This window comes from Asterias rubens, chromosome 1, assembly GCF_902459465.1.
Source record: "Asterias rubens chromosome 1, eAstRub1.3, whole genome shotgun sequence".
Lineage (NCBI taxonomy): Eukaryota > Metazoa > Echinodermata > Asteroidea > Forcipulatida > Asteriidae > Asterias > Asterias rubens.
This window is the reverse complement of record NC_047062.1, coordinates 15,010,553-15,024,498: the sequence shown is the minus strand read 5'-3', so window position 1 is coordinate 15,024,498 and position 13,946 is coordinate 15,010,553. Positions and strand designations below refer to the sequence as shown.

Genomic DNA, 13,946 nt, shown 5'->3' with positions numbered 1-13,946 from the left:
CAAATGACATAAACCAGTTGCAATGTTTTTTGTTGGTGTGAAAGTCTTTTCCACAAGTGCTGGTACTTATGTTTTTCACATTCAAGCACAGTTTCAATGAAAGTAGAAACTGTGTCTGATAAATTTGCTTCAAATATTATATCATGATGTAGTTTTCCTCTGCCCTTGTTGAAAGAATGATGTTGTCATACATGTCCACTTAACTGAAAATTGCTATGGGTGGATTTCACAAAGAGTTCTTAATTGAACTTAAGTGAATCAATCTTAATTGCTAACCGAAGAGTGGTGCCACAATACAAATCACTAATGGTAATACTGACAAATCATCTTAAGATGGACCATAAATGTTTATCGAGCCTGCTCTGGCCTGCAAGACAGAAATAGCAAGCGAGAGTGGAACAATTCTACAAAGAGAATTCTGTACATAACAAGATGAACTTTTTCTTGAAAATTATTGGAGGAAAAGAACTTACCCTTCCAAAAGGCAGCAGCTTGCATAACACATTTCCTGGAAATTTAAACATTATTCAGGACTTAATCAGGTTTTGTATTCTTCCGATTTCAGATTTTTTTGCCCTCTGTAAAATAAGCAAAACCCTGAAAATTCAAAGCTGTACCATACATAGGTCAGCCCGGGAAAATCATTTGCATTTTCCTACTTTTTTTTTCCCCAAGGGACATATATCAGGCTAGCAGTAAAGATTTAAGTTAGTTACACTAAAACAAATTAGAAGAAATACCGACAAGACTCCAGTGAAAACCATAGTCTTTAATTTTACAATCCATTACACTTCATCAGTAACCTTTGATGTTTAAGTACCAGTACTCATTAAACCTTAAAACTCTTTGTCTGACCATGTAGGTATAGGTTACGTTACTGGGACAGACCAATTATTGCTAGAGTAAGCACATCATCAACCAAATTATGGTAAGCATGCAAAGTTATGGTAAGCATGTGAATGCTATGTCACCCAAAATGCACCCTTCTGTATATATAGCCAAGGTTATTGTGATGAAGTCGGGTGAATTGGGCGAATAGGGTGTTCAATACACAATGTGCAACTGCAAAGTTGGAACAGTCGCAGCTATCTGTCTCATTGCATACATATCAAAGAAAACTAAAACATCATCTGTCAAATTTGTATTTGTAATGAACTTATATCAACCTTCCTTTGAATACTGCTGTCTCTGATGACATCAGGTACTCTGTTTATTTTGGGTAATTATATTTCTGTACTTTGTTCTTCCATTGTTAAATATTCTGTCTATCAAACAGGGAAAAACTCAAAAGCATCAAGCCTCAATCTTTCTTTCCCACAATATTACGACAAGATCAGATAATTTTGCTCATATAAGGTGTATAATTAATTCTGAACAATTATACTGTAGCCTATGTACCTTAAGGCCCGATACTTCACGGAGGCAATGGAGGTGATTGCCCACATGCCTCTGGTTATTGCCTTTGTGCCCTTTATACCCCAGTAGAAATTTACAATTTCCTCATAGGGTGTCCTTTACCAAGGAGAAAATACCTTGGTGCCCTTGCCATTTCAAAAACGAAGCATACAGGACTGTTAGTGTGAAATTAATGTAAGTGTCAACCAAGTTTTTAGTTTTTTTGTTTTAGTTTTTTTTTTTTTTACATCTTCACTTGTTTATTACAGATTTAAACGCTACATTGGAAATTTATTGGACAATTCTTTCCCTTACACATTGATAACTATTTAGCATCAAAAGCAGCATTTTATGCAAAATGCATGATCATTAAAATAAATCAAGGCACTTTAATTAAAGACAATTAGGTCTCACCAGTAATTCAAAATGTTTCCATAGGAATACAAAAATACAATTTTTTTTTAAAGCAAAGATGAGCATTTCACCACTCAATTACCTTTGTGACAACTTGTTGTAAACAAAATAATAAAGTTTGCTGCAAGTTCTACAAAAATCTACAACAACAAAAAGGAAATTGGTCTGTCCATAATGGCAAGTTCCAAGACAAAGGCAACAGACATTTTTTAAGGTTATTGCAAATAAATTTTATTACAAATAACCAAGGTGTGGATGTAAAGTTGTCAACAACAAAAAACCAACTTAGTCACTATGACCTAGGCCCAGATTCATGAAGCTGTGAAGCAGAAAATACTGATCAGCAAATTTCTTTGCTAAGTCCCAACAATGTAACCATTAAGGAATTTTGGCTGGTAACCAGTTTCTGCAAATGTTTGTGCTTATATTATGATAGAAAATCATGGATAAGCAAATATGTATTTCATAAACCACTGGATTTGCATTGTTGCGTCACTATTCTACTTACAAAAACCATCGACAAGCTAGCACGCCTTTGCTTTGTTCAATAGTAGTGTTTACAAAAACAGAACTTATGCTAATGGCAGCTCCGTATACACATCTGCTAACAGGCTTTACGAAATTGGGCCCAGATGTACTATGTTTTAAGAGACATAATAAAATAGCAACTGCCCATCCTATCACCATTATTACACTAGATGTGAAGTTGTGAATAATGCCAATAATTCATTTTACTTGAATACCTTTGGCAGAAAATAAAATATCTTATTAGTAATAACTAATACAAATGTTAATACCAGGCACTGATTCAGTGCTTTTTACTCTATGAAAAGTAGCTTAATCATTATATCAGTACGAAAAATAAAATTCTCACATAAATTTATATGTAAACCACTAATGCTTTCAGTTTCTTAGGTTTGTTACAAATGCGTCTACTTCAACAAAAATTAATTTATCTACATCATTCAAAATGAAAAGTGACTACAGATCCCTACAAAATAAAATTTATATACATTTCAACATAGCAATCAAGGTAGGGTCATAGATTGTGTTTTTGGTCAACAGAATGCAGATGTATACAACAAATTAGCAATAATGATAGAATAACAGTGACCTGTTGAAGTTTCAGTTGAATACAGAATCTACTTGTTGATTGTTGACAAAACAGCAAAAATTTGTCTCAGTATTTTCATAAAGAGTGTTGAATCCATCCACGTTCAACCAGGAGAAAGCAGGTTCCAATCAAACCTCTTGCTGCAGCATTCACAAACAGAAAACCTGAATATTTGACTTTTAAAAAGTTGTTGTTCTGACCACAGGGCCACTTCAAACAAATATATTTCACAGGACGCTTACTACCATGACCCTACCTTTAAATTGCTTAAATCTTCCTATGGCAGCTTGAAAATATTTCAAAAATAATAACCCAACCAAATAACAAAACACCGACTCCAAAACACTCCCATACATTTGATTTTCAAGGCACAGAGACCAATGGTCAAACTCTACATAAACCACCACCATTGTGAGACTCAAAAGAGGCCTGCCGTCGATTTCACCAAACTCTTCCTAACTTAGGATTAATGCTAGGACTTAGGACGGGTAAAGTTTCATATCTTAAGACACTAGGTTGCATTGAACCCATCCTAAGTTCAGACAGGTTACTCGTCCTAATTTGAGGTAGGATTCATCCTAGCGTTTTGTGAAATCTGCTGCAGATTTTTTTCTGAATCTCACATTATACCATGACCCCCTACTCACAAAATATACAAATAGATTATCAAATTTTATACAAATCCCTCCCACAAAATGTTTATTAAAACAAAATAATAATAATAGTAAACAAAGGAAAAAAATATACCATAAAATATAATAAAATATAATATAATGATGAATAATTAAAAATCAATCAATCAATAAACAAACGAGTGTCAAAGACTCCTTTTTTTCACTTCATCTTTTCTTCCATTGTTTTGACTTGATAAACAACTTGTAAATTGTAAATTTCGTAGTAAATTGTTCCTTATTGGTTTGTGATCACCATGGGAGTCATGGAGAACTAAGTCGACTTATGATTGAGTTTTTTTATCATTTTGTGTACTTCCTTTTGAGAGTAAGAGGGGATTTGTAGCAACTCTTCACATTTGGTAGCTTCTCCTGAAGCCCCAAATAATGTAAGCACATAGGTGTATGACCCATGGGGGCAGAGGAGGGCAACCACCCTCCAAATTTCAGGTAAAACAGTGGCGAAAATTTTGGCACAGCATTCTCAAAAAATGAACAGAGAAAGCAAAATACACTTTCACCCAGTATGACAAGTTGGTACTAGTGTTTTTATCTGTGTAAGATTTTGGGCAAATCAATATTCAAGAGTTGTACCTACATGTACACCACAAACTGTTTTCAAGTTCTCAAACTGGCTCCAAGGTTAATTTTTTTTGGTGATCCACTCATTTTCAAACAGAAGAGTCCTTTTGAGAAAGGGAAACAAATAAAAAGTCTCTAACCTCACGTTAAAATGATGTAAAAATGCCACTGTGTTTATACCATTCAAGTGCAATTTTTGTCAAAATCCAAACACGTTCGATGATGTCGTCGATCAAATTTATGGCCTGTAGATTTTTGTACAGACAACTTTCATTTCATTCTTGAATTTTGATTTTGATTCAATCAGCATTTTTGTATGACCATATAGGTGGCGCAGAAATTCTTCTATGGAATGACCATATATTATTGATGTCAGATGACCTTATGTTTGAAATTTTGTTCTAAAAAAGTATAAAATAAAAATAGAGGACATTTTACAGCATTTTAAACCAAGTTCCATGGCAAGCATGGTTGCCCATGCACTCCACCATGACAAGCATGGCTAGCCATTACTGAGTCCATCAAACTCTGCTGCTGGGTTTTAGATAGATACGGATGAAGACAATATTTCTTCTTGACCTGGTTCTACTGATCCTCTTCATTATCATCGTCTACAAACTCCTCGATGTTGGATGGGATGAGTTTCTCTAAGATGGTCTTGAAGACCCCGAGGCATCCTAGCAATCCTGAGGTGTGATTGGTGTGCAGCCACACCTTGCGGTACATATCCATGATACTAAGAAGCCTGAAAGAAGGAAAGAGAATGATGTTCATGGTTGTGCTACTCACAGACAGCTTTCAGAAAGGATGTGTGCTTAATACTACCTTGTCAATATGCCATGTGAATAGTTTGTAATTCCACAAGCATAGCACTTAACCCTAATTGATTATGTTAATCTGTAGAGGAAGGGCCGAAGACTGTATGTTTGAGCTGAGGACTGCACTCAGCAAACTGACAGCCCTGGAATTTCATCTTTTAGAGGGCAATTATAATAATAATAATAATATCGAAGTCTTATATAGCGCACGTATCTACCAAACAAGGTACTCAAGGCCATTTTCATATTGCAAAGGGAACTCACATTGGAAAAACTGAAAGTCTACAGCAAACTTTTGAAGGGGCACCAAGGCCAAGACCAGGGGGAACAGCTGGAGGCAATGGTGTGTGGTAATTCTAGGCCTGAACTGAATATACTTGAATTGGTATGAGGCACACCCCTATCATTGGAGTTCACCATTTTAAAGTTTTGCTCTCCGTTTTGGGAGTCAACTTGTAACCACAAGAAATTATGGGAAGTTTGTAAAAAACGGGTTGCCTAATATGCCTGATACACTGTTCAACACACAGGAGCAAAGACTCCCAAAATGGTGCAACCATGATTATTGTGATGATGGCGTTTCGGGCGAGTTGGGTGAAAATGTTGCTGGATTTTGTCAGCATGAGGAAGGAACATAGGGCCTTTTCCAAATATCGGCTTGGGGTGTGTCTCCAGTTTGGTTTCGGACATCAATTTTGGAGCATTGTGCGTTTTACATGGTGTTTCCAACATCAAACGGAGCCTGGAGCCAGAGCCGAGGTTTGGGGTTAAATACTCACTTGTTTGCACAGTCCGTCTTTGCTGTAGCGTTGGCATTGGCCATCCCTACGTTGATAATTCCAGACCCTGCTGTTGCAGCGGCAGGCTTCTTGCCTGCTTGTACTAACACATGTGTCACCCTAAGTGAGAAGAAATACATAACCAGGTCAATATAGAAAGGGATACAAGTGTCAGTCTACACCAAGTAAGAACTGATCAGAAATCATGGGTAAAAAAGGGAAACAAAAAACTTTTAAAAAGCAAATATATTATGTCAAACATAAAACAATCGACCCTCCTATTATCAGTGTTTTTGAGACTACCATACTATACTGTTGTACGGGTGCGCCAAATTCTAGATTGTGCCCAGTTCTAAATCATAACACAAGAGGATTGATAATCTGCTTCAGGTGTGACAGATAAGATTAGATTAGATTTGGTTTGGTGCTATTTATATACAAGTATACAATAAAATTGCGTTGGCTCTCGTACTCAAAAATACATAAAAATATGATAAATAGTATACTTAGAAATCTTAATATCAATACACGCAAGTAAATTAGTATCAAAAACAGCAACTTGTGAATCAGGGTAGCTGACTCTGGTATATCTGTAGTTAAGTTTAGTTTAGTTTATTACCTTTATTGCACAAACATCAAAACACATTGTGGTGCAAAAGGGAAACCCCGAACAGGTTCGCAGGCCCACTAAATGGGGACCCTTGATCACTCTTTAGAAGACAACTAACAGACAGAGACAACAAACAGCAAAAATAACTGCAGAAAGATTGAACTATCTATATCTAAAGTAAAAATAGTGACAAAATCACTATCAATATTACACAATATATATATATGATTTTTTTGTGTACTCACCTGGTAGCCCACAGCATGATGTCTGACGTCATCTGAAGCTCTACCAGAGAAAACTCCTGCACTGGGGTCTTCTTGGCCGTCGAAAGGGACAACTGAACTTTGCGGATGCCTTTCATGGTTTTCTAACATACAAGAGAGAACATTTTGTCAATGGAGAGCTAAATAAGTACACTGGGATTTGCCCTTCAAGACAAATGCCAGAGCCTTTTCTTTCATTAGTTTCTTGCAATTTCGATGACCAATTTTGCCAAAATTTTCACAAACCTGCCTGTTTGTTATTTTATGCTTATGTTCGGATACACCAAGTGAGAATACTGGTCTTTGACAATTACCAAAGGTGTCCAGTTCCTTTGAGATAGATTATTACCTGCAAGACTTCTGGTGTGACATGTTCCAAATCCACAGCATCTGGTTCCTTAATAAACTGACAGAGGAACGTGCCGACTGGGTTAGGGATTTTAGACAACTGCCCCTCTGCCATGTTCCATGCTGATCGAGTCAGTAAGGTCTCCACCCTACCAAGCTCCATGACTGCGTGACCGAGGACACTCGTGCTCTCCAGGAAGAAGTGATAGTTGAGGAGCTCGGCTAGTCTGTCGGTGACAAAGTCCTGTGTAGACAAGTGGGGGGAATTTAGTGTGAGGTCATGGTACTCGGACTTGTAAACAAAAAGGTCCTACCATTCTTCAACAATTGCCATTCATAAATAGCCCAGGGGTGGATTTCACAAAGGTAGTCCTAACTTAGGACTAGTCCTAGGCAATGCTAAGAGATAGGACCAGTCCTAAGTTAGGATGAGTTACTGGTCCTAACTTAGGACCGGTCCTATCTCTTAGCATTGCCTAGGACTAGTCCTAAGTTAGGACTACCTTTGTGAAATCCACCCCTGGGGTCGATTTCACAAAGAGTTATACAAATTGCATGGATAGTCCTAACTTAGGACGAGTAACTGGTCCTAACTCGAGATAAGACTAGTCCTAACTCTTTGTGAAACCCACCCCAGTTATGTTAGGCAGTCCTACTGGGCCCAATTTCATGGCTCTTCTTAACGCCGAATTCTGTGCTTATGATCACCATTCTGCACTTGCAAGGCAAGCATCAAATTTCTGCGCTAGCTGTGTAAGCGTAGATAGCCTAGTAATGTGGAGTACGCATGCACACAAGCCAAAATTCCCCGCTTACCCGTGAGTACAGAATTCCCTGCTTCCGCAAGCGCCGATTTTTTGCTTATGGTTATTAGCAGAGCCATGAAATTGGGCCTTGGTTGGAAGGTGGTCACATGTCCATTTAAGACTGGTTTGAAACAATATTGACGTAGTAAGAAGACTGCCGATACAGTTGGTCGAGCGGCAGCACATTAATCTGGAGGTTGCAGGTTCAAGTCCTGCTCTCATCCATATTTCTTTCTTTATTCAACCCAAAATTACTGGGAAAAAATCACAGGTTTGTTGTATGGTGTGTTAATTGAACACTTGAGTATGGACTCCTCTAAAAACCAATGATCTTGAATCTCTTTGATGGCAACCTGCCGTCGGTTTCACAAAACTCTTCCTAACTTAAAAATTAAAATTAGGACTTAGGACGAGTTAAGTTCGGTAACCAAAGCCATTGAAATAATTCTAGCGTTTTTTTTAAATCGGCTGCTGGCTCCTACTCCTTATTCTAGTAAGAATGCAATGCACAATCACAAATATTTATATAAAATCTCACCATTTCCACATTCTTGTTCCAAGCGAGTCCACCAGCCACGGCAAAGCCAGGGAAGCTGACCGTGGGTTGATTGATGAACATAGACCCTGACCAATCTGTGACCATCAAGCCAATGGCATTTGAGGACTGACCCGCTGCAGTAACAGCGTTGTAAACATTGCGGATCATTGCTTCAGGACAACCGGAGATTCTGATAATGGATTAGATATACAATTTGTGGAATTACAAACTTTGCATGGTGGAGACACAATCTAGTAAGGTTTGCAGTTACACAATGTACAATGAGTAGGATTTGAAAAATTACATTGTGGGAATACAATCCCTGCTAAAAGTGTTATAAATTTTCATTTGTGTTTTTTTTTAGTTTGAGTGTCACAAAACAATAATTTTTTTTTATGAAATAACTCACGTGTTCCATGCTGCAGTTCCTGGACAAACTGTGAAAGCCATTCTGAAAAGTGAAAATAGAAAAAAAGTTATAATCAAGTTTCATTTAATATTGCAGGTACACCATGTACTTCATCTCTGTTGATGAGCTGATGGCAAGAACTAATGTCAGGATCTCTACAATAACTCATTTTTAGTTTAATTAATTACCACTTTTTTACTGCAATCTTGTCTAATACCTTAAATGAAAACTTTCTTGAATCGTTACAAAAAAATAAATCTTTAAAATGACCATCATAACTTTCAGAAATCTGTCGAAATAACTACTTAAATTTAAATATAAAATTTGGGTCCAAATCAACAAAAAATTCAAACGTGGCGTCTTAATAATTCAGTGTGTTGAGTATATTTTTCTTATGGAAGGAAAATTTACCCTGACTCGGTGAGTTCTTTGCAGGCAGCATTGAAGTCATAGTCAACCTAAAAGGACAGAACACAAACAATTTCAAATCATTTTTTTGGTGCACAGAACTCAAAATTTACACTACACTACAGGCCCGAGGCCAGTGATTTTAAAAGCACTGGACACTATTGGTAATTACTCAACATTCTTGTTAGCATTAAAACTTACTTGGTAATGAGCAATGGGGTGCTGTTGATAGTATAAAACATTGTGAGAAACGGCTCCCTCTGAAGTAACGTATATATATTTTTTTGAGAAAGAGGTAATTTCTCACTCAAATATCAGAAACTTTCAGCCTGAAGCCTTTAATTACTCATCTGAAAGCACATTAATTTGTGCAGCAAGGGTGTTTTTTCTTGCAAATAAGGGTGTTTTTTCTTGCAAATTCGATGACCAATTGAGTAAAAAAGAATTCCACAGATGAATTATTTCATGCATATGTTGGGATAAACTAAGTGAGCATACTGGTCGCTAATGTCCAGTGCCGTTAAAGCCATTGGACCCTTTTGGTAAACAGTATTGTCCAAGGCGCACACTTCGTGTATCACAACTTCTATATAAAATTTAGGCTCAATCAGTCATCGGAGTCGGGAGAAAATAACGGGAAAACCCACCCTTGTATCCGCACGCTTCGCCGTGTCATGACATGTGTTTAAAATAAATCCGTAATTCTTGTATATCGAGAATTGATATTGTTTTACTGTTTTCTCAAAAAGTAAAGCATTTCATGGAATAATATTTCAAGAGAAGTCTTTCACCACTACCTTCTGTAAACCCTTACAAAGTTATTTGTAAATCCGTGACCCTTTTTTTTCTGTACCGAAAGGGTCCAATGGCTTTAAATGAACGTAAAAGTAGCTCTGAAACAATTCACACAACTGAAATCTAATATCAATATCTGAACTGCTGTAAATGTGTGTGGTTCATCGCAAAGAAGTTCAAGTCTACAAATCTTCTACCTCAGTACCACACTAATTGTTTATTCTACCTGAAGTCATGCTAACCAGTCCACTGACCGTTCAATGAACGGTCATGAGTTCAAGACTCTAGACTGATCCACCAGAACTTCAGGATCCAAACTGCTAGAGTTTTTATTAATGGTATAAACCACTTTGCTATAAAACATGACACTTCCAGAGCTAAAAACCTGAGCCATTGCACTGTGGTTATCAAGGTGCACCGGTGAATCCCCACATGCCCTAAACACTAGGGTCATACACTCAAATTGTGGGCAAATAAAAGACAACAAACTAAATTAAATATACATTTTAAATGTTTTAGATTACACAGCAGAATTGGAAAAAAGTTTAAGGGTCTTGTTTCAATTCACCATGCTTCAACCAAACTTACAGACTTTAGATCTAGAGTGCCCCCACCCCCTGTGTAATAGCAGAGTTTTTGCGCCAGGAGTGTCATCATTGACAAAAATGGCATACTGGAAATGAACGACATTATTACCTTGGTCCCATAATGCATAGCCATGCTTCCAGTGGGCAGTTGTGTAACGGGACCAGTACTGCAGTCAAGGAGATTGGCACAGAAGCGAACTTGATGATAGTCCTTAATCCCCATCAGATGAAGTCGATCAGGGATGTCTAGCTCGGCAAGGTAGGGTGAAGTCTCTGTCGAGGACGCCAGTAGCTTCTTGACTAACTTTGAACCAAGGCTCACCCATCTAGACATGATAAAATAAAGTTACTACATAAGAGAACATTGTCTATCTTTGCAAGTTATTGGATCAATAAAGCTAGTTCCTAGCAGTACAAACCGTTGCACTATCTTGCAGGAATTGAGTTAATCACTAGCTGGTCTTAAAAACACTAGCCCAAACACCTTGGCCCAATTTCGTGGCTCTGCTTAGCGCCAAATTCGGCACTTACGATCACCATTCTCCTCTTACGTGCAAGGTGGACATAAGCACAGAATTCCCTGCTTCCGTAATCGCAGATTCTTTGCTTACAGTAAGCAGAGCCATGAAATTGGGCCCTGTTGTCATACTTCAAGTCAGGGTGTCATTGTGACAACCACATTTTCTAGAAAGCTCCAAAAAATACGGACAAATAATACCGTGCAGAGGCACAGAATTTTGTAAAATCAAGTAACCAGGCAAACAAAAATCACTTGTGATAAATAAGTATTGCTGTGGAAAAAAGTAGTCAAAATTAACTTATCAAGGGTGCATAAATGATTAGTTGATTTATGATTCCTACTGACTTGGTTGATCCGAATGAGGTCATGATCTGCTTGAAGACTGCCATCTGTTTAGGTGTCAGCTCCGACTCGGAGTCTATATCCAGGCTTGGAATGACTGCCATGTGTCGCCATTTACAATAGATCTCAAGATCCAGTAACTCACTGCCAGAAACAAAATTAATATCATTAGTGCAGTTTGAATGGGTTTTATAAAATTGCTTTTCCATTTTTTTGAAGCTCTTGGTAAATGGAGTTTATTGATCAAGAGTGGTCTCTAAAGTATTATCTGGTCCTAAATTGCTTTAATTCAACTCCAATTGCCATTTGCATTACAGTGCTACAAACAACATGCAAAACACATTACTTTGCTTGATGGTTCTTCAAAACAATACCATAATAGTTCCCCCTTAAGCCAAATTTAAAACTACATAGATAAATGATAAATTTCCTCATAAACAAGCAGTAAAAATGATGGTAGTGTGTGTAAAACCAATGGGCGACCATTGCTGTACATATTTCATTAAAATACTGACCTTTCTGAGAAGGGCATGACTCCTTCAACTTCTTCACCATCAGATGCTTTCATGTACAGATGAAGCTGCCAAAATAACAAATGCCAAAGGTTCAGAAAGGTTCAACAAAAGTGCAAACAAATACATTATCATGTGATGATGTCAGGCTATGTGGGCGAATCAGAAACATTTACTGGTATCTTTTTATGAATATTCATACATGAATATTCATATATTAAACAGAGAAGAATCACTCCATACCTCATTGAACTTCAGGAGGGTTAATACATTAACCACATGCATAAGGAAGTCCTGAAAAACAAACACAAAAAAAAAAACATTGAGTTTTTGCATCACAACAATTAACAAGCAAGACTGTGTGTGTTTCTTGTCAAAAATCTTTCTGGGTCCCACAGGTGTGGTCCTCAGGCCTGAAACTACAGGGAGGCCATGACCTCTGTTGCCCTGGTCTTGGCCTTGGTGCCCCTTCAAATGCTCCCAATTGAGTTTTTCAAATGAAAGTGCCCATTTCACTATGAAAATGGCCTCGCCCTTTCAAAGATGACATTCCAGGTCCAGGTACTTTTAAGAACCTATTCAATCTGGAAGCTTCATTGTACAGTTGATACTGCTGTCAGTCAGAAATAATTACAAGTCTGAAAAACCATCACACAAAATATTATGTTTTTTCTTTCTCAGATATGAGAATACCTTATCAAACAAAACTTTCAGAGCTATGGCTCAAGTCAGAATTAGCGGCTATGGCTAGCTGGGCAAGTGAACAAGTGTTGAAGCTTAGGAGGCCCATATCAACACTCTTAGCAGCAGCCACAGCAGTAGCCACTGCGGCTGTAAATACTCTTCCCAAGAAGGCACTCAAAATCTGCGATACAAACAAAAAGGACTCAATTTTAAGAGACACTTACTAATTTAGGCACTCTTCCACATGAGATATCCAAAGACACACCACGGTACTGCATATCAGGACTGTCAGAAATCTATAAAGGAATTCATGAAGGATATAACTTTAGGACATAATCAGGGCCCAATTTCATAGAGCTGCTAAGCACGAAAATTTGCTTAGCATGAAATTTCTTCCTTGATAACAACAGGATTACCAACCAAATTTCCATGCGATTTTCAGGATAAGCAAACAACAGCTGATCACTAGTAACAAGCAATTTGCAACAAATAGAATTTTTTTTGGTAATCCTGTTTTCATCAAGAAAGAAATTTCATGCTAAGCAAATTTTTGTGCTTAGCAGCTTTATGAAATTGGGCCCTGGTTTCAAAGTTGGAGGGGGAATATCCAAAAGACAGCAGGGCTTACAGCTCACCAGACGAGAAGTTTTACTGAACTGACCAGTATTTATTGTACAAGACAATCTAGTCTGATTCTGGAATCAAAATGAGTTGAACAAGCTCTAAGAGAAAATCTATCTCATTTGTCACATGTATGAGTGTACATTGACATTCTACAGATTTTCAAGAATCAAAATCAACATTTTGTTCACACAAATATTACATAATGAGGTAACCTGTCGTTATTCAATAGACCTTATAATGCATTGACGTCATCCAGCGGCCATCTTAGTGGAAAAACAATGATGAAACAACCGAAACGCACAGATTTGTACATGGGGCGCACAGGATTGGCCAATGAACAACCTCCTTTTGACCTCTAGGTGAGGGCGCCCTACTGAAATGACGTCATGTGCATAAGGTCTATTGTCCGTTGTTAGTTTCCAAACCCAATGCTACAATCACTGGCCCTGGGCCTGCGGTTCAGTGTTAGTTTCGAGCACTGTGTTATAACAATACACAGCAGTTGAAAATTTGCATTCAAGAACTCACCTGAACAGCAGGGATACCATCGTCACCAAACAGACGTATCAGCTGCATGAAGGTGCAGCTAGCATTCCATAGTCCAGTGAAACCAGCGCACTGGATCATCATCTAAAGGAATACAAACAAGGATAGACTACTGGTTAAAGGAACTGGACACCTTGTGTGAAACGGGTGTTAGGTGTAAGAACTTTTGGCAAGCATTGGC

At 37.7% G+C, this 13,946-nt stretch overlaps 1 protein-coding gene across 3 annotated transcripts in view; it reads right to left on the bottom strand.

Moving 5' to 3' along the window:
• Nucleotides 1-749: 749 nt before the first annotated feature.
• Nucleotides 750-13,946, bottom strand: part of LOC117289186 — a 33,256-nt gene continuing 20,059 nt past the window's right edge. For all 3 annotated transcript variants that reach the window (XM_033770206.1, XM_033770188.1, XM_033770196.1), the window contains 13 exons: nucleotides 13,748-13,849; nucleotides 12,820-12,891; nucleotides 12,155-12,205; nucleotides 11,915-11,979; nucleotides 11,403-11,543; nucleotides 10,647-10,863; nucleotides 9,159-9,205; nucleotides 8,748-8,789; nucleotides 8,339-8,528; nucleotides 6,996-7,238; nucleotides 6,629-6,750; nucleotides 5,774-5,893; nucleotides 750-4,921 (listed from right to left, as the gene is read on the bottom strand). In XM_033770206.1, the coding sequence (XP_033626097.1) occupies nucleotides 4,762-4,921; nucleotides 5,774-5,893; nucleotides 6,629-6,750; nucleotides 6,996-7,238; nucleotides 8,339-8,528; nucleotides 8,748-8,789; nucleotides 9,159-9,205; nucleotides 10,647-10,863; nucleotides 11,403-11,543; nucleotides 11,915-11,979; nucleotides 12,155-12,205; nucleotides 12,820-12,891; nucleotides 13,748-13,849 (1,572 nt within the window). In that variant the 3' untranslated portion in view covers nucleotides 750-4,761. The remainder of the gene's footprint in view (nucleotides 4,922-5,773; nucleotides 5,894-6,628; nucleotides 6,751-6,995; nucleotides 7,239-8,338; nucleotides 8,529-8,747; nucleotides 8,790-9,158; nucleotides 9,206-10,646; nucleotides 10,864-11,402; nucleotides 11,544-11,914; nucleotides 11,980-12,154; nucleotides 12,206-12,819; nucleotides 12,892-13,747; nucleotides 13,850-13,946) is intronic.